Below are 18,758 nucleotides of genomic sequence, written 5' to 3'. Positions count from 1 at the left end.
ATTCCCGGCCAGGGCACATAGGAGAAGCGCCCATTTGCTTCCCCACCCCCCCTCCTTCCTCTCTGTCTCTCTCTTCCCCTCCCGCAGCCAAGGCTCCATTGGAGCAAAGATGGCCCGGGCGCTGGGGATGGTTCCTTGGCCTCTGCCCCAGGCGCTAGAGTGGCTCTGGTCGCGGCGGAGCGACATCCCGGAGGGGCAGAGCATCGCCCCCTGGTGGGCAGAGCGTTGCCTCTGGTGGGCGTGCCGGGTGGATCCGGTCGGGCGCATGCGGGAGTCTGACTGTCTCTCCCTGTTTCCAGCTTCAGAAAAATACAAAAAAAAAAAAAATAATAATAATAAGGCCAATTAAGATGCTTTACCAGGATACATGAGTGAACTAAGGTGGTACACAATTTTTTTAAAAAACAAAATTCAATAGAAAGTAATGCCAATCTATCTTATTTGAAGACTATTTTGAAAGGGTTACTTCAGAAATCACTTAAAGGTAAATAAGATTGGCAGCCATAAACTAAACACAGTTATAGAGGCTACTTAGGAAAGAGTGAACTTTGGGCTTCTGAAGAGGAGGGCCAACTGCCTCGGAGGAGCTGGTGCAGGAGTGTGCCGTTCACCTCAGACTGGCGCCACCTGTGGGGAGCTGGTGCAGAAGTGCACCGTTCACCTCAGCCTGGCCCCACCTGTGGACGGCAGTGCTCCGTTGTTTTTCAGACGGGGAATGGATGCACTTTGTCAGCTGTTATTACTGAGCAGTAAATACCCAATATCAGTAAGAAAACAAAAATAAAATCTGAAGGAAGGCAGCCCTTTTTAACCCGAAGGTGAAATGTGGTTTAGGTGTCTCCGTTTAACACCGCCAGGGCCTTCTGCAGCAGCTGGAGGTGACCCTGCATGCTTCAGTTCTAACCCGGCCAGGCCCAATCATAGTTTTCTGAATGTCGCAACTCTTTAAAGTCTGTAAGTTCTTGTTCTGAAGATTGCACTTTTTTTTTATATTTCTGACAACATGGTTGTTGGATGTTTCAGCCTCTAACATCTTCGTTTCTTGTTCTTGCTTTATCCAGTGCTTTATTAGCATTTTTATCATCCACTAGTGACCTTACATCTTCCATAGAGGAGAGATCCTTAGCAGCTTGAGGTTCTCTAATAAAGTAATATTTTCAAAGGTCAGAAAGTCTGATGTCTTGATCAGCAGATGCTCGTGCTTCTGTTTTTGTTTTATCACACAGTTCTGAAACTTTGAGAGAAAATGTGCATGTATCTGTAGCATCCTGAGTTCTTGAAGCATATAAGGAAGAACCAATTCTGTTGTAATTGTTGGCAGCACTTTTGTGAGATCTTGTCACCCTATCAGATTTAGCAAGTGCATCCTTATCTTCGGTTAGGATATTCGAAAAGGAATGTTCATTCATGCTTAGAGAAATCATCTATGTCCTTTTCTCCTGAAACAATTATTTCATCTGTTGATTTAACCGTGTTTTTTAAACGTTCAAGTTTCTATATTTTTTCCTCACACACGCAAGTCTTGATTATATTCCAAGAAGACATGGAAATTTAAATCTCTTTCCAAAATAGGATGTACAGCCATACAACAACACAGGAATACAGGCATTGCAACAACAGTCTTCTTGAATATTGCCAAATATTAAGTTTCCAGTTCCTGTTGCATCTTTGTGAATTCCTCTTTCATCATGGACCTTTTTCTTTCTCCAAATTTCTATAGTTTTTCCCTGGAAGCATCAAAATCAGGTCTTGGTGGTGCTGGTGTGATAATGTAACCTGCATAGTCTTCATTTTCAACAAAGGAATCACGAAGCCAGATAAATTCCTGATGTCGAACAAAGGAAAACTTTTCCTGTTTTTTCTTTTCTTTTTTTTATTTATTCATTTTAGAGAGGAGAGAGAGAAGGGGGGAGGAGCTGGAAGCATCAACTCCCATATGTGCCTTGACCAGGCAAGCCCAGGGTTTCGAACCGGCGACCTCAGCATTTCCAGGTCCACGCTTTATCCACTGCGCCACCACAGGTCAGGCTCTTTTGTTTTTTTAGAGAGAGAGAGAGAGAGGCAGGGAAACAGGGACATGGAGCTGTTCCTGTATGTGCCCTGACTGGGGATGGAACTGGCAACACTCCAACCAGCGGAACTATCTGGCTTAATTTTATTTATTTTTTTATTGACTGATATTTTTAGGGAGACAGAGGAAGAGAGAGAGAAGGGAGGGATAAGGGAAGCATTCATTTGTTGTGCCACTCATTCATGTCATCACTGGCTGATTCTTTCATGTGTCCTGACGAAGATCAAACCTGCAACCTTGCCAGTTCGGAATGAGGCTCTAACCGACTTAGCTAACTGGCCACCGCCAAGGAAAACTCATTTTGTTTAAAATTTGGCAATGAAGCCTGACCTATGGTGGCGCAGTGGGATAAAGCGTCGACCTGGAACACTGAGGTCGCCGGTTCAAAACCTTGGGCTTGCCTGGTCAAGGCACATATGGGAGTTGATGCTTCCTGCTCCTCCCCCTTCTCTCTCTCTCTCTGTCTCTCTCTCTCACTCCTCTCTCTCTAAAAAAATCAATAAATAAAAAACAAAATGTTAAAAAAAAAAATTGGCAATGAACTCTGTGTGAACTCTGGTGAATTTTACTTTATCTCTCTGCTAAGAGCATTAGAAATGTCCACCTGTAGAGCAGCATCACTTTTAAAAATCTACATTTATTGCTTTAAGTCCAAGTTCCTCCTCCAAAAAGAAGGCGGGAGTTGTCCAGGCCTTCCTGTGAGGTTGGCAGGGCCAGCGGAGTGAGGGAGACACAAAAGGAGACAGTGCCAGGCAGTGAGGGTCCCATGCCCGTCATGTGCCCACCACCCAAACTGTACCCGGGACTTGGCACTGCTAGAGAACACATGGTTCTATTCCTTAGGTAGCCGCTGGGTGGGGTAACCTAGAATTCTCATCCCTTGGTCTCCTGGCCTGGTAGTCCTGTTGGCACGTGGCACTGGGCAGTTACCAGGTGGAGCCACATTCTTGGCTTCCAGGTGAGCTGGACCCCAAACGGTAGCCATTAACCTCTGGTCCTCCTGTGTTGGCCAGTGCCTGCCCTGGTCTGGGGACAGCTCAGGATGAGACAGCCAGAAGCACCCCTCCCTATCTCAGCTAAGCAAGACTTGGGAGTGTTGGCCAGGCCACTCCCTTTCTCCTCAATGGTGACATGAAGAAACAGGCCCTGAAACAGGGTGAATGGTCAGGGTGGTGGTGTGCTCATGCTGGTGCCTTTGTTCAAATCTATTAGGGAGAGGGCTTCTGAGTCAAAGTAGGCCCTTCCCCTGTTCCCCGTGTAGCCCTTCACATCTGACTACCCCCAGGCCCAGGCAGCAGGCCGGGCCTGCATGTAGCTGCTGGGCTCATGGCAGAGCTCCTCCCACCCCTGCTGAGCCCTCCCTAATTCACCGGATGATGGCCTAGGTGGGCTTACTTGAGGAGGGGTGTGGCTGACTGTGACAAGATGTTCTGTTCTCTGGTCTCTGTGCCAGCCTTTCTGCCCCCTGGGCCTTTCCTAAGTCTTTTCCCACTTAATACTTGCTTCCTCCTGAGGTGGCTGGGACAGACCTCACTTCTCAGATGAAGCAACTGGGGTGTCATTATGGACAGTTAACTTTAGTTGGGGGTTTCTACCTCTGGGGCAGCACCCTTCACTCCCTGTACTTTAAGCTTGAGCTTACATCTTGAGTACATCGGTATGGGCACCTTCAGTAGTGGGATTTAAATAATTTAGACACTGGTGTCATGAACCAGCGCCGCTAGTAATTCCAGGTCCTGGGGGAGAACGATGTGGAATTAAGACAATAGACTCACCGAGAAAAGAGGATGGTATCGGGAGGCCTCTTCAATGCTGATGGCAATATCAGAGAGAGCCCCCTGGTCTTTGCTTTATTATATAGCATAGACAATTAAAGCCTTTAATCCAATATACAAACAGGGAAGTCTCTGATACAAAGCCACTCATCTGAGGCATAAATTGGATTCCTCATAAGAGTGTACCACCCTACATCATGCAACAGTCAAGGGTGTGGAGAAAAGCTTAGTGTTGAAAAGATCTTAGTATTAAAAGATCTTAGTATGAAGAGATCTTAGTATGAAGAGATCTTAGTATTAAGAGAGAGGGAAAGGTTTATTCCCAAACCAAGCCTTAGGCTACAATGACCCAGCCCACAGCCCATCTCCCACACACTGGTTCTTTGCTGTAATGACCGTTTTAAATATAAAAAAAGATATACTGAAAGGTAGTTTATTATTTCATGTATTTAATACTTAGATAAGAACAATAAAATAGGCCTGACCTGTGGTGGTGCAGTGGGATAAAGCGTCGACCTGGAACACTGAGGTCGCCGGTTCGAAACCCTGGGCTTGCCTGGTCAAGGCACATATGGGAGTTGATGCTTCCTGCTCCTCCCCCTTCTCTCTCTCTCTGTCTCTCTCTCTCACTCCTCTCTCTCTAAGAAAATCAATAAATAAAATATTAAAAAAAAGAACAATAAAATAGGCACACAGGCCCTGGCCGGTTGGCTCAGCGGTAGAGCGTCGTCCTAGCGTGCGGAGGACCCGGGTTCGATTCCCGGCCAGGGCACATAGGAGAAGCGCCCATTTGCTTCTCCACCCCTCCGCCGCGCTTTCCTCTCTGTCTCTCTCTTCCCCTCCCGCAGCCAAGGCTCCATTGGAGCAAAGATGGCCCGGGCGCTGGGCATGGCTCTGTGGCCTCTGCCTCAGGCGCTAGAGTGGCTCTGGTCGCAATATGGCGACGCCCAGGATGGGCAGAGCATCGCCCCCTGGGGGGCAGAGCACCGCCCCTGGTGGGCGTGCCGGGTGGATCCCGGTCGGGCGCATGCGGGAGTCTGTCTGACTGTCTCTCCCTGTTTCCAGCTTTAGAAAAATGAAAAAAGAAAAAAAAAAAAAAAAAATAGGCACACAAAACTAGATTATGTTATAAGAGTTTTATTTTATTTTATTTTATTTATTTATTTTACAGAGACAGAGAGAGAGTCAGAGAGAGGGATTAGACAGGGACAGACAGACAGGAATGGAGAGATGAGAAGCATCAATCATTAGTTTTTCGTTGCCTGTTGCAACACCTTAGTTGTTCATTAATTGCTTTCTCATATGTGTGTTGATCACGGGCCTTCAGCAGACCGAGTAACCCCTTGCTCAAGCCAGCGACCTTGGGCTCAAGCTGGTGAGCTTTTGCTCTAACCAGATGAGCCCGTGCTCAAGCTGGTGACCTCGGGGTCTCGAACCTGGGTCCTCCACATCCCAGTCCGACGATCTATCCATTGCGCCACCACCTGGTCAGGCATAAGAAAGAGTTTTAAAATATTAATGAAAAAATATTAAATAATACCTGACCAAAAAAACAACAACAATAATACTGATATTTAAGATATTTCCAGCTTGGCCAGTTGGCTCAGTGGTAGCGTGTCAGCCCAGCATGTGGAAGTCTTGGGTTCGATTCCCAGTCAGGGCACCTAGGAGAAGAACCCATCTGCTTCTCCACCTCTCCCCCTCTTGCTTCTTTCTCTCTTCTCCTCCTGCAGCCATGGCTTGATTGGAGCGAGTTAGCCCTGGGCTGGGCACTGTGGATGGTTTCATGGCCTCCTTCTCAGGTGCTAAGAGGAGCTCTGTTGTTGAGCAACAAAGCAATGCCCCCAATGGGCAGAGCATCACCCCCTAGTGGGCTTGGCGGGTGGATTTTGGTGGAGGCGCATGAAGGAGTCTGTCTCTGCTTCCCCTCCTCACTGGATAAGAAAAAAAATAGATATTTCCATATTGCTTCTTTTTTTTTCTTTTCTTTTACAGAGACAAAGAGAGAGATAGACAGGGACAGACAGACAGGAATGGAGAGATGAGAAGCACCAATCATTAGTTTTTCATTGCGCGTTGCAACACCTTAGTTGTTCATTGATTGCTTTCTCATATGTGCCTTGACCGCGGGCCTTCAGCAGACCAAGTAACCCCTTGCTTGAGCCAGTGACCTTGGGCTCAAGCTGGTGAGCTTTTGCTCAAACCAGATGAGCCCACGCTCAAGCTGGCGACCTTGGGGTCTCGAACCTGGGTCTTCCGCATCCCAGTTCGACGCTTTACCCACTGTGCCACCGCTTGGTCAGGCCATATTGCTTCTTTTTTTTTTTTTTTTTTTTTTTTACAGAGGCAGAGATAGACAGGGACAGACAGACAGGAACGGAGAGAGATGAGAAGCATCAATCATCAGTTTCTCGTTGTGCGCGTTGCGACTTCTTAGTTGTGCGCGTTGCGACTTCTTAGTTGTTCATTGATTGCTTTCTCACATGTGCCTTGACCGTGGGCCTTCAGCAGACCGAGTAACCCCCTGCTGGAGCCAGGGACCTTGGGTCCAAGCTGGTGAGCTCTTTGCTCAAGCCAGATGAACCCGCGCTCAAGCTGGCGACCTCGGGGTCTCGAACCTGGGTCCTTCCGCATCCCAGTCCGACGCTCTATCCACTGCGCCACCACCTGGTCAGGCCCATATTGCTTCTTGATTGGCATCCTCACTTGCAATTTTCTCTGCTTTTATTTGAGCATCATTTGCTGTGTGATCTACCCTTAATCATCTTTTCATTAAAAATTATTACATTGTTTGCTCTAAGACTTCAAACTCTCTTTTTTTTTTTTTTGTGGCAGAGACAGAGAGAGTCAGAGAGAGGGACAGACAGGGACAGAGACACACAGGAAAGGAGAGAGATGAGAAACATCAATTCTTCGTTGCAGTTCCTTAGTTGTTCATTGATTGATTTCTCATATGTGCCTTGACTGGGGGCTACAGCAGACAGAGTGACCCCTTGCTCAAGCCACCTTGGGCTCAAGCTGGTGAGCCTTGCTCAAACCAGATGAGCCCACGCTCAAGCTGGCGACCTTGGGGTCTCGAACCTGGGTCCTCTGCATCCTAGTCCAACGCTCTATCCACTGTACCACTGCCTGGTCAGGCTAAGACTTCAAACTCTCAGGAGAACTTTTTGTCCATGTGTGACCATATCAGAGACTTTTATAAACAAAGCATTGTGCTCATACTAATGATAAACATCAGTTAGAACATACATTTTCTTCATTTTCTCAATACTAAATGAAAATTTCTAGGCTGAATTAATAAATGGCATAGGCTATACAGATTAAATACGATCAAATAATGTGTATGACAGACCTGTTTGTCATGGGAAAGTTGTGAGCATTCTTCCACGGCTTCCAAAATGGGCAATAAGATAACTCTGGAAATCTATATTTCTGTTGGTTCATTGTGTCCTAGCTTCCTATTGGCTTTACCATTCAGGAAGCACCACCACACTCATAATATCTCTGGGGGAATTTTGGGCATAACACAAAGCTGAGCCTGACCAGATGGTGGCACAGTGGATAGAGCTTGGACTGGGATGTGGAGGACCCAGGTTCGAGACCCCGGGGTCGCCAGCTTGAGCGCAGGCTCATCTGGTTTGAGCAAGGCTCACCAGCTTGAGCCAAAGGTCGCTGGCTTGAGCAAGGGGTCACTCAGTCTGTTGTAGCCCCCCAGTCAAGGCACATATGAGAAATCAATCAATGAACAACTAAGGAACTGCAAAGAAGAATTGATGTTTCTGATCTCTCTCCCTTCCTGTCTGTCTGTCCCTGTCTGTCTCTCTCTCTGATTCTCTCTGTCTCTGCTAAAAAAAAAAACACCAAAAACAAAAACAAAAAACCCCACAAAGCTGAAACAAATGAAAGCTTGTCCCCCTGGTTGTTTGGCACTTTTTCTCTTTATGTTGTATGTTTGTTTACTGAAGTAACAAACGTGAGGGAATTAAAATGTAAGTATTTCAACAAAGGTATAATGAGTTTTATGAAATGAATAAATATTACAAGCATTGTTTCATGAAATTTTTTTTCACCTATGGACAGAATGAACATTACTATGGGCGCTTAGAGTACACTGTTGCGCAGATGAACGTTAAGGAATGCAAATTTACGATTTCCACATTGGGTAGCTGCCCAGGCGCCCACCTTAGAGAGAACCCTGATTACAAATGCCATTTTAACAACCGGTTCACCAAACTCAACAAAAAATTAGGTATCAGTTCTGCCGAACCGGTGCGAACCGGCTGAATCCCACCACTGAGCACCTTCCTTCACTGAACGTGGGTGACAGGTGGCAGGAGCAGTGCACCAACTTCTTTGATGCTGATGGCTGGCTCAGAAGGAGACGCTCGGGTGTAACGAGATCAGATAAGAGGTGGCCTAGGAGCTAAGAATAGGATTGCACAGGCTCCTGGCTCAGGCAGGGGCATATCAGTGCCAGCCAGGAAGTAGCCCGCTGCGCCTAGGAAACAGCAAGGAGTGAGGCCCAGGACCCAAGTTCCAAGAGAGGGCGCAGAGTCCGCTCAGCTCATAAACAGCCGATAGGTCAGAGACCTGGGAGAGGGCAAGGATTGCAACAGAGGGCATTGGTGCTGGGGCAGTTCTGTGCTCAGAGGAAGCAGCCACCTGGCACACATGGCCTTCCTGGTGTCTGGGACACTGCGGATGGCAGCACAGATGGCCGATGCTCAAGATAGCCTGGGAAGAAAGGTATCGGGAGGCACTGCCGGTCCCAACCCACTTTTGGCTTCTCGCTGAGCCCTATCCAGCCCAACTCTGGACTTGCCTCCCCAGGGGAAGTACAATGTGCAGGGTCCAAGGGTGGCCCTGACACTCAGCAGCCCTGAGGTGTCCATCTCTACAGTGGCTGCCCTGGAGGGTGTGTTCCAGACCTTGGGCTTTGAGAGCTGCCAGCGGAGGGAGGCCCTGGTCCAGGTAAGCCCTCGCCTGTTTGCTGCCTCTATGCTCAGCCCCGCCGGGGCCTCCCCGGACCAGGCCTGCCTTTGCTCCTGCCCTAGGACTTCCTGGAGGAGCTGACTGGGTTCCGGGAGCAGCTGGATGCCCACGGGGCTCCTCTGGGCTGTGTCCTGGTGGCTTTGGTGGCCCCCAGGGGGCAGCTGCGGCAGCCACAGAAGTTGGTCCGGGAGCTGAGTGACTGTGAGGCCCTGCGGGGCTGCCCCAAAGTCTTCCTGCTGCTCTCTAGTGCTCCTGGGGGTGAGTGGCCGGGCAGGGACCCCCACTGTGGCCAGGGAAGGTCAGGGGTCGGAGGCCAAGATCTTCCCTCCAGACCAACACTGTGCTTTTCCACACAGCTGCCCCCACGACTGGAGCCTTTCTCACGGGCCTGGGTGAACTCTGTGGCCGCCATCCTCACTGGTCCCTGCTGCAGCTGCTGACAGAGGTGGGGACCCTAGATGGCGAATCACAGGAAGGGCGCTACACCAGTCGCTTCCCCTGGGCCTGTCACACAGATTCATTCACATGCTTCCCACCCATTCATTCTACAATACCACTCTACAATTCATTGTCTACACACGTGGTGTCAGCCTTGCAGTCTCGCCTCCAACCCTCTACCCACAGCCCTCCTCCTACCCACTCAGGATCCCCCAGACACTCCAACATCTTCAGGTCTCCACGCCTTTGCCCCAGCTGCTCGCTCTGCTTGCCGTGCCCCTCCTGTTGTCCTGGTCAGCCCCACGCAGTCCAGGCTGCCGATAACACTCTTCCTCACGCTCCCTGAGTCATGCTTATACGTACATCTGCCCACCCCAGTTTACACTCATCCAGTTAATGACGATTTCATCAGAGTGCAGGTCCCTGGAGGGCAGGGGTGGGAATGACTCAGGTCTGGTTCCAACACCCAAAGGTCTCACTGGATGGTTATGTGGCACTGGGTGGTCCTGCAGGTGAGGGGTGGGCCCTGGCTTTGCTCCACCACTCTCCTCAGCCTGGTGTCTTCCCCTGCAAGGTATGGTCACTGTATAATCCATGTCCAGGGAAGCCTATGACCTTGAGCCTGAAACAGAACCCCCTTTCCATCCTTCCCTCTTTCATTTGTCTCCTCCTCCCTCCATCTGGCAGAGGGCCCCAAAGAGGCTGCAGTAGTTATGAGTGTGGCTGAGTCTTTCCTTGGAGCCAGGGTCCTGGCTCTCCTCCCACCATGCCCCCGTGGGACAGCCCTCTGACAGTCCTCTGCTCCTGTTCTCCCAGGTCTTCTGTAGGACAGCTGACGAGTCCTCAGGGGCCACCTGCTGCCCAGTCCTTCGGAGCTCCTTGCGGGGGGCATTGTGCCTGGGGCACGTGGAGCCCTGGGAAACTGAGGTAAGGGGGAAGGATGGAGTGTCCAACCACCTGGCAGGTGGGACAGGGGTTCAGGGAGACTCAGTGTGGGAGAGGCAAGGAGCTAGAAGGTCCTCAGACCTTCAGTGCACCTTAACTTGTTTATAGCCAGAACCCAGCCCCGGCGCTCAGTACGACCTGTCTAGGGACAGGGCTGCCCTCCTCCTAGCTGTGATCCAGGACCGGCCTGGGGCCCAGCATGATGTGGAGGCACTGGGGGGCCTGTGTCAGAACCTGGGCTTCAAGACCACCCTGAAGACAGATCCTACAGCCCAGGTGAGGGGAACCCCAGAACTTCTGATGGTGCTCTAAAGAAGGACACCTCCTCCTAGCACCCTGAGGACTCCATCCTGAGCCTCTCACCCATTGTGGGCCAGAAGTGCACCCCAATTCTAGCCTCCACCCTTGCTGCCTGCATTGGGAATCCACTTCCCTGCCTCTCCGGAAGCCCGTTCTCCAGGCTCCTGTGGCTTCTTAGGCTGACTGTTGCTCTGCCATCCTGCTCAAGGCCACAGTTGGACCATCAGGCTTTTCCTGGAAGGGTCTCAGTTTCCTTCCCAGAAAGCCATCAGCTCAGTGTCCTTCCCTCATGCCTTTAAACTTGTTGGCACTAGAGAACGAGCTGTAGAAACAACCACCTGTCACTGCCAATGAGGCCATGCCAGCCCTTGCAGCAGGGGTTAGAAGGACTTCCTTCCTGGTCCTGAGGCTGGCAGGGGGTGGGAGGTAGAGTGGGTGGGGGCTGGAGAAACCTGCCTGGAAGGTCATCAAATACTGGGAAAGCCATGGCCCTGGCCCTACCCTCAGGCTTGTTCTCGCTACAGGCTTTCCAGGAGGAGCTGGCCCAGTTCCAGGGGCAGCTGGACACCCTCAGGAGCCCCGTGAGCTGTGCCCTTGTGGCCCTGATGGCTCACGGGGGGCCTCAGGGGCAGCTGCTGGGGGCTGATGGGAAGGAGGTCCAGCCAGAGGCACTGGTGCAGGAGCTGAGCCGCTGCAGGGCCCTGCAGGGCTGCCCCAAGATCTTCCTGCTTCAGGCTTGCCGTGGGGGTGAGTGGAGTCCAGGGCCCTCCCTAGAGACTCAGCTGGGTCCTAGGCTCCAGCCTGGCTCCTCCTGCCCTAGATTTCCTCAGCCAGCCCCCCTCCTCCAGGGAGCCTGAGCCCTTTTTCTGCCTCCTCTCCCAGCGTCTCCTAGAGGTCAAGTCCATGATCTTGAGCACTTCACCCTCAGCACTTTTTATTCGGTGCTCTGAATGTTTCCAGCCTGGCAGGTCTGCACTGGAGTTCGGGGGGCTGGGGTCTTGGCCACGGGAGGCACCCCCAGGTGTCTGCTGAATGAAAAGACCTGCCTGTCCTCTCCTTCCCCAGGCCACAGGGATGCCGGCATGGGGCCCACAGCTCTCCCCTGGTACTGGCGCTGGCTGCGGGCACCGCCAGCCACCCCCTCTCACGCGGACGTCCTCCAGATCTATGCAGACGCCCAAGGTAGATCTGCCTTCCTTCAGGGTCCTGGGCTTGGCAGGGGTGGTGGGGGAGAGCTGCCCACAGCACTTCTCCAGGGCTCTGAGTTGGGGTCCTGCTGCCCCCTCAGTCCTCTCTCTGACAAGAGGATGGGAAGAAAAATTGTTTTAAACCACAAAAGGCTTTGAAAATCAAGGGCTTTCCCCTACTTGAGCCTTGAAACAACCCTGGAGTCAGGAGGTGAGATAGCTTTTATGAAGTCACCCAGCTGGTAAGTGGCAGGGCTGAGATTTGAGCTCTGATCTGTCTTGTCTGCTCTGCACTCTTTCCACTGCCTTGTGCGGACTTGGCCAGGCTCAGGGAGACCCTGGGGCTGGTGGAGTCCCAGAATGCTGGGTAAATGGCCTTGATCCCCCTTACAGGCAGCTCCTCCAGAGGCTCCACTACAGGAAGCTGTGACCAAGCAGACCTTCTAATGGTCTATGCAGCTGCCGAGGGTAAGGGGATGGATCATCAAGAAGCCCAGCCTCCTGGCTGGAGGTCTGGCGTGGCTTTAGTGGGGGCTTGGCATTTGTGGCACAGGGGCACCCATCTGGTTGCAATTAGGCCATTTTGTTTTATGTTTATTATTTATACTAATTGTAACGCTGGTGAGCATGTGAGTTGGGCTGACTGTGCCACATCTTTTGTTTGTTTTCTGAAGTGAGAAGTGGGGAGACAGAGAGGCAGACTCCTGCATGCACCCGACCGGGATCCACCCAGCAAGTCCGCTAGGGGGCAATGCTCTGCCTGTCTGGGGTGTTGCTCCGCTGCAACCGGAGACATTCTAGTGCCTGAGGTGGAGGCCATGGAACCTTCCTCAGTGCCCTGGCCAACTCTGCTCCAATGGAGCATTGGCTGTGGGAGGGGAAGAGAGAGGTAGAGAGAAAGGAGAGGAGGAAGGGTGGAGAAGCAGATGGGTGCTTATCCTGTGTGCCCTGACTGGGAATCAAACCTGGGACTTCCACATGCCAGGCTGACACTCTACCACTGAGCCAACCAGCCAGGGCCCAAGCTGTAAGTTTTATGAGAGCAGGGCAGTTCTGCCTGCCTCAGGGTCCTGCCCAGAGCCTAGCACATAGTGCATTCACAATGAATGTTTGTGTGATATTGAGTCCATTGTATAGTCACTCCATAAATATCAAGCAACAACTTGTTCCAGAAATAAGAAGTTCCTGCTCCCTGCCCTATTCCCTTTCCTATTCGATGGGGTCCTGGCTACGTGCCCCACTTCCACCATCCGTAGACCCCTGGGGATTGGAAGGCAGTTGGTCAGCCTGTGACTAATGCTCTGGCTTTGGTTCTCTGGCCTAGGCTGTGTAGCCTATCGGGATGAGAAGGGTTCAGACTTTATCCAGACGCTAGTGAAGGTCCTCAGAGCTGCCCCCGGGGGAGACCTCCTGGAGCTGCTGACTGAGGTATGTTGGGAGGTGCGAGTTGGGGACAGGGGACAAGGGGCTAGTTACGTTCTTCTCCCTGGTTTTCTGATCACCTCCTATACACTGACCCTCAATAATATGGAATGTTTGAAAACATGACACCCACAGCAGTTATTATTAGTCATGTACTCACAGCCAGGCGAGAATACACCTTACACCAGGCAGGGCCACGTGGGTTACACTCAGGAACAGGGTGACCCAGCAGGGGCTGTGGGCTGCTTGCTTGGTAGTAACAGGGGTTGGAGCGCCTCCTGATTCCTGCAGGAGGATGTGATTGGCTTGTTTGAATAGTTCCACAAGGGGACCTAACGGATGCCCCTCATTTGGAGGCCCCAGGTGGAGTACAGCTGACCTGGCTGGTGGGGGAACTAGCTGAGTGGGGAGTGAGCCTTTCCTGCTGGCTGGGGGGCATAGCTGACAAGAGCAGGGGGACTCATGGCTAGTCCTTTGGGGCCCAAAGATATCAAGGCAGAATTCAAAATTTAAGCCTCACAATAAATAAGCTGGGTGCCAGGCTGGGCGTGGTCCTTGCAGGTCAATCGTCAGGTGTGTGAGCTGGATGTGCTGGGTCCTGACTGTGCCGAGCGCCACAAGTCCTGCCTGGAGATCCGCAGCTCACTGAGGCGCCGGCTCTGCCTGCAGGCCTGACTTGGCCCGCAGCCCCGCAGTGGTGCTGACAGCAGGTGGCCACACCCTAGTGCCACTGCTGACTCCACCCACTCCTCAGTTCTCTCACCTATAAACGGAGCAGCACAGCAGAGCGCTGGGCTCAGTGACATGCAATAAACATCTGTTGGTGATCGCTGCACACGTGAATAGTGCCTGCTCTCAGCGATGTGCCACAATAAGTGGGATAATGTATGAGAAGTGCCTGGCACTTCATAAGGACACATTTTTGCCCCTGGGAACCAGATGTCGGGCCTGCATTGAATGGCGCTGGGCAGCATCCGAGACTAAGGAACCCAACATGGGCTAGGCTGGGCTGGATGTCCTGAGAAGTGGCAGCTTGGGGTACCTATCTCTCTCCCAGCCCACGTGCCCTATCTGCACATGAGCCGTGGAAAAGCAGGAAGGACACTTGGCCTCTGCCTTCACGACTGTCAAAGTCCAGTCTGGTGCCACAGGATTGGAACAAAGCATTGCAGGTTTAGCGGTGCGGTGATGGGAAAAACACAACGGTGGGTGCAGCAGTGGGCACTTCTTGACCCAACTCCGACCGGGAGAGCGTGAGGAAAGAGATCGGAAGGAACCTTTCCGGGCAGGAGGGGGTCTGGGAGGCCCGACCAGGGCTCAAATTCGCAACAGGACTGCGCAAGCGGTCCCCGCGAAGTGGTCTGCGCTAAAGAACTTGGAGAAGCCCAGATCCGAGCCCCGCCCACAAAGAGCCCGAGGGGATGGCGAGGCAGAGCTCCCATTTACTCTGAGCACTCCCATTAATGTACGCCGCGCAGGCGCCTAGAGAAGCTTTATGAAAATCGTTGTAGATCCCTGTTTCATGGGGCCGCGTGGCCTAATGGATAAGGCGTCTGATTCCGGATCAGAAGATTGAGGGTTCAAGTCCCTTCGTGGTCGCTGCGTAGGATGGTTTTTCTCTCTCTGCTTAATATTTTCCGCCTTTCGGAACGCCTCCCTACGCTGGCCTAGGACCCTGGGCAATGCCGGCCGCCCTCCCTGCCGCCTCTTTCGCACAAACTCGGGACGGAGGGCCAGGGGTGCACCCGTGGCAACACCTAGGGCACTGCGGGGACCAACGCTTGCGGGACGCAACCAGACTGCGGGCTCTGAATCCACCGGTCCGGGGTCTCTTGAGCCCACTGGGAATTGGTTACGTGAAATACAGTTTAGATGGAGAAAACTGACAGACAAGAGGTTGGACTGTGGCCAAGGGAACATTTTAAAATATAAGAGATTATTGGGATGAAAAGGGTTTGGAAACAGTGGTAACGGTTGCACAATATTGTGAATAAATGTAACTGATGCCACTGAATTACATTTTTAAATGGTTAAAATGACAAGTATCACAATAAAAATGTTTTTAAAAATCTAATTATTTCCATTTCTTGCACTGAGTGTGTATCCTTAAATTACTATGTGAATGTACATTTAAAATTTAAATATGAAGAGTATGCCCAGGACTGAGTCATTACTTTACCCATGAAAAATGTCTCTCCCTGAGGAACCGGGTTTTTTTCAAGGGATTCTATCTAAGCGAATGACCAAGGTAATGGGACCTCCCCCCCCCCCCCACCACCAAGATAAACGCTGGAAGAATGGCACCCCGGTTGGTCGGCGCAGCGGACTGGGTGTCACGCAGAGTGTCACTTTCTGTTTGATCGTTTGGGTGATGTTTCAGACAGAGGTTTATTGAGGGCTCATAAATATAAAGAAGAAAACGTCATTAAGATAAAATACTTTAAAGATGGGGAAGAACTCTCATCTTTTATGGTAGAAAAGTAAACACTGGGTTCTCTGATGATATTCGAGTCTCACGTTCTGTGTGACTGAGCTAGCTGGCAGATACAGAGCCATTATAAAGGGTCTTGAAAAAGACCTAAAGCCATTGAGCTCCGCTAAAAACCGTGGAGATCTGGGTCCAGGGAGCACTTTGGGTCTAGGGAAATGTGGGGAGTAGTCTGGAGACAGGACCTGCACTTTTCCCGAACTCCCGCTGGTCCCCCTCCCCCTGGCTCTTCTAGTTTGCGTTAGTCAATGCCTCTCTGCTGTTAGTTATCCGGGACCCGGATTCTCCTAAAAAGACCGCGAAAAGGTTCTTTTGGGATTGATCGCCTGACTTCTTGCACCCTAAATGAGGATCGTATCCCAATTCAGCGGGCTGAGTTAACGCCTGCCGTCCCAGGTCTTTGGACTTTGTCCTCATGTGCACGGTCTCTTCTTATCCGAGGATGCTCGGGGGCAGAAAAGATCCGAGTGGTAGAGGGGCTGGAGAAAGGCTAGAATGCAACCCGGAGACCGTGCCTAACCTGCAGGAAACACGAGGAGATGATTGAGAGACTGGTTTAAGACTACTGCAGTGTCTTTTCCATCAGCCCCGGTGGCCTAATGGATAAGGCATTGGCCTCCTAAGCCAGGGATTGTGGGTTCGAGTCCCACCCGGGGTAGGAAAAGGCCGAGTTTTAGACACCCTCCATACTTGAAAGGTGAACAGAGGTTCCTGAAAGTTAGTCAGACGCATCCGGATTTCAGCTAAAGTTGATGAGTCTTCATTTTCTCATAATGTTAGAGATTTCTTATTTTCTGGCAAGGGTTGCATGCTTTCATAACGAAAGTTCAGCAACAACAAAAAGTACAGAACTGAGTGTAAAAACAAATGCTTCCTTTCCTCCTCCCCTCTCCCCCTACCTCTCTGTCTTTCTAAAAATCAATAAGAATTACCAGTGGTGGAATAGCTCTGTTGGAAACAGAAAGGGAACACAGAGAGCAGCTCCCACCCACAGGGCTGAGGGACTAAGGGAAGAGGTGAGATTATTAGGTGTAAAAAGCTTGGAGAAGGTCGTAGGAAGCTTAAAAGCAGATCTCTAAAAAAGAGGTGCCACTTAGCTAGCATGGGTGTCTTTGGGCTCAGAAGAGAGCTGGAATGCAGACCTCTAAATATAATATTTTAATACTCATCCGTTCTACTTAATGATAAAGGAATAATTGTTTATTTTTCCAGGTGTATTAATTGTAGTGTGGAGATATATATATAGATATAGATATAGATATAGATATATATAATATTTATTGATTTTGTAGAGAAAGAGGAAGAGAGAGCAAGAGAGAAACAATTGCTCTCTGGAACAATTTGTTGTACCAGTTATTGTAGTTCCACTTATGTATGTATCATTGGTTGAGTCTTGTATGTGCCCTGACTGGGGATGGAACCCACAACCTTGGCATATTGGGACAAAGCTCTAACCAACTGAGCAACCTGGCCAAGGCCACATATATTTTTAAAAGCCTTTATATTTTATAAACACACCCAATTATTTAGAGATTAAATTATATGACAACTGGTTTGCTTTATAATGAGCTAGGTGGTGACTATAGTTAATAATACTGTGTTGCATACTTGAAATTTGATACAAGAATAGATCCTAAGCATTCTCTCATACACAAAAAAGGTAACTGTGAGCTGATAGATGTGTTCATTAACTTGGCTGTGGTAAATGTGTGAAAGTGGAAGAAGTAAGGCCAGAGCTAGTGGAACAGAGGAGTCCATTCATGGTTTTAAAGGCAAAAGAGAACTATGTTTTTATATGTATGTGTAAGACAAAAGCTCCAGTGGTCATCTCCTGTACATGTAATATATTCAGGAGGCTTCTGATCTTATTCTATATCATGTCCTGTAGTTTGGGAGACTTTTACCTTCAGGACAGATTGCATAAATTAGAAAAAAGAAAACTTTATCATGGACTATTTCAGACATTCAGTAAAACACAGAAAATTGTGTAATGTGCCGTCATGTCCCCCAGGTTAAGCCATTATCAACTGATGGATAAGCTTCTTTTGTCTATGCCTCCATTCACCCATTATGTTTTTTCCAGCTTTATTGAGGTACACTTTACAAAGAAGAATGATATATCTTGAAGGTGTACAATGTGATGATTTGACATCTGTGGGGATTTGCTTGCTGGCATGCTACACCTGCAGCTGGACCCTCTCGATGGGTATTGCCATCGTCTTGGAGATCGTCGCAGCCACTCCACCTGGAGGGAAGTCCTTGGTGAAGGACACAGAGGCATCTGTCATGTTGAAAGGACAGAAGCGGGTGACTGCAGAACGGGGCTAATTACTGGCTGGGACTCCAGGGCACGTAGCTCTTGTACCTTAGTCTCATTAAACACAGGCCACCCCTGAATTCAGACAACCAAGCAAGAAACCTGCCAGAACCACATTCAGCTGCAGAGATAATGTGTGAAATACAGGCTTTCTGGAAAACATACCCAGATCAATAAATTCACCAGATGCAAAATCATATCCCAGCCTCCTTATTCGAACACCCTTAGATCCATTTCCATACATATTCCCCAGGTTTCTGCTGGCACAAACGAACAAAACTCACAATTATTTTGACATATAAGCTGTTTGCTCCTGGGTTAGCATTTGTACATACTTCCTGCAGCATGTTGATCTGACTAGTTATGGGGCAGGTGGGAACTAGGGTGGTTGGTGTGGACTTTGAGGAGAACTGGCATTCCCTTGCAAGACACCCTTTCTATTTGGGATTATTATAGGATTATTATAGGATAGTCAAACTCAGAAAAGCTGCTCTCTTCGGATATCAGAGGATGGGCTGCTCCAGGGGTTGGTTCAAGATTCTCAACCTTATCTGAGCCCACCCAGATGTCCCCAAGACTTTAGTTCCACTCCTTCATAATCAGTGTCATTTCTTCAACACAAAAGGTTTCCCGAGGCTGTGAACTCCACTTACATTGTCATTCTGCAACATGTATAATTCAGTTATGAACGGGATTTCTAATACTATCAACCCTGCAGCTATAAGATTGTTTTATAGCTGCCATAAAATGTCCCTGTCTCTGAACATGACTTAGGCTGAAAGTGTAAAGGCCTGACCTTGTCATTTTCTTTCTATAAGAAAGA

General features: G+C 49.9%; 1 protein-coding gene, 2 non-coding genes and 1 pseudogene across 4 annotated transcripts; 3 read left to right on the top strand and 1 right to left on the bottom strand.

Moving 5' to 3' along the window:
• Nucleotides 1-668: 668 nt before the first annotated feature.
• On the bottom strand, nt 669-1,690 carry LOC136334641 (sorting nexin-6 pseudogene; annotated as a pseudogene).
• A 6,625-nt stretch (nt 1,691-8,315) lies between these two features.
• On the top strand, nt 8,316-17,875 carry LOC136334634 (caspase-14-like). 2 transcript variants are annotated; one of them, XM_066275115.1, is made up of 11 exons: nt 8,316-8,592; nt 8,677-8,817; nt 8,901-9,096; nt 9,195-9,283; nt 10,093-10,203; nt 10,330-10,497; nt 11,046-11,268; nt 11,587-11,703; nt 12,102-12,176; nt 13,033-13,136; nt 17,702-17,875. In XM_066275115.1, the coding sequence occupies exons 1-11, from the start codon at nt 8,518-8,520 to the stop codon at nt 17,708-17,710; spliced, it is 1,308 nt and encodes a 435-aa protein (XP_066131212.1). In that variant the 5' UTR covers nt 8,316-8,517; the 3' UTR covers nt 17,711-17,875. The 2 variants fall into 2 exon arrangements, with proteins under 2 accessions (XP_066131212.1, XP_066131211.1); XM_066275114.1 differs by lacking the exon at nt 17,702-17,875 and adding an exon at nt 13,692-15,226.
• TRNAR-CCG (transfer RNA arginine (anticodon CCG)) lies at nt 14,657-14,729 on the top strand. Its single transcript has one exon. It is a non-coding gene; the product is annotated as a tRNA-Arg (tRNA).
• TRNAR-CCU (transfer RNA arginine (anticodon CCU)) lies at nt 16,204-16,276 on the top strand. Its single transcript has one exon. It is a non-coding gene; the product is annotated as a tRNA-Arg (tRNA).
• Nucleotides 17,876-18,758: the final 883 nt, after the last annotated feature.

Source organism: Saccopteryx bilineata, chromosome 4, assembly GCF_036850765.1.
Source record: "Saccopteryx bilineata isolate mSacBil1 chromosome 4, mSacBil1_pri_phased_curated, whole genome shotgun sequence".
Lineage (NCBI taxonomy): Eukaryota > Metazoa > Chordata > Mammalia > Chiroptera > Emballonuridae > Saccopteryx > Saccopteryx bilineata.
The sequence above is the reverse complement of the archived record's forward strand: the minus strand, read 5'-3'. Positions and strand labels throughout refer to the sequence as shown.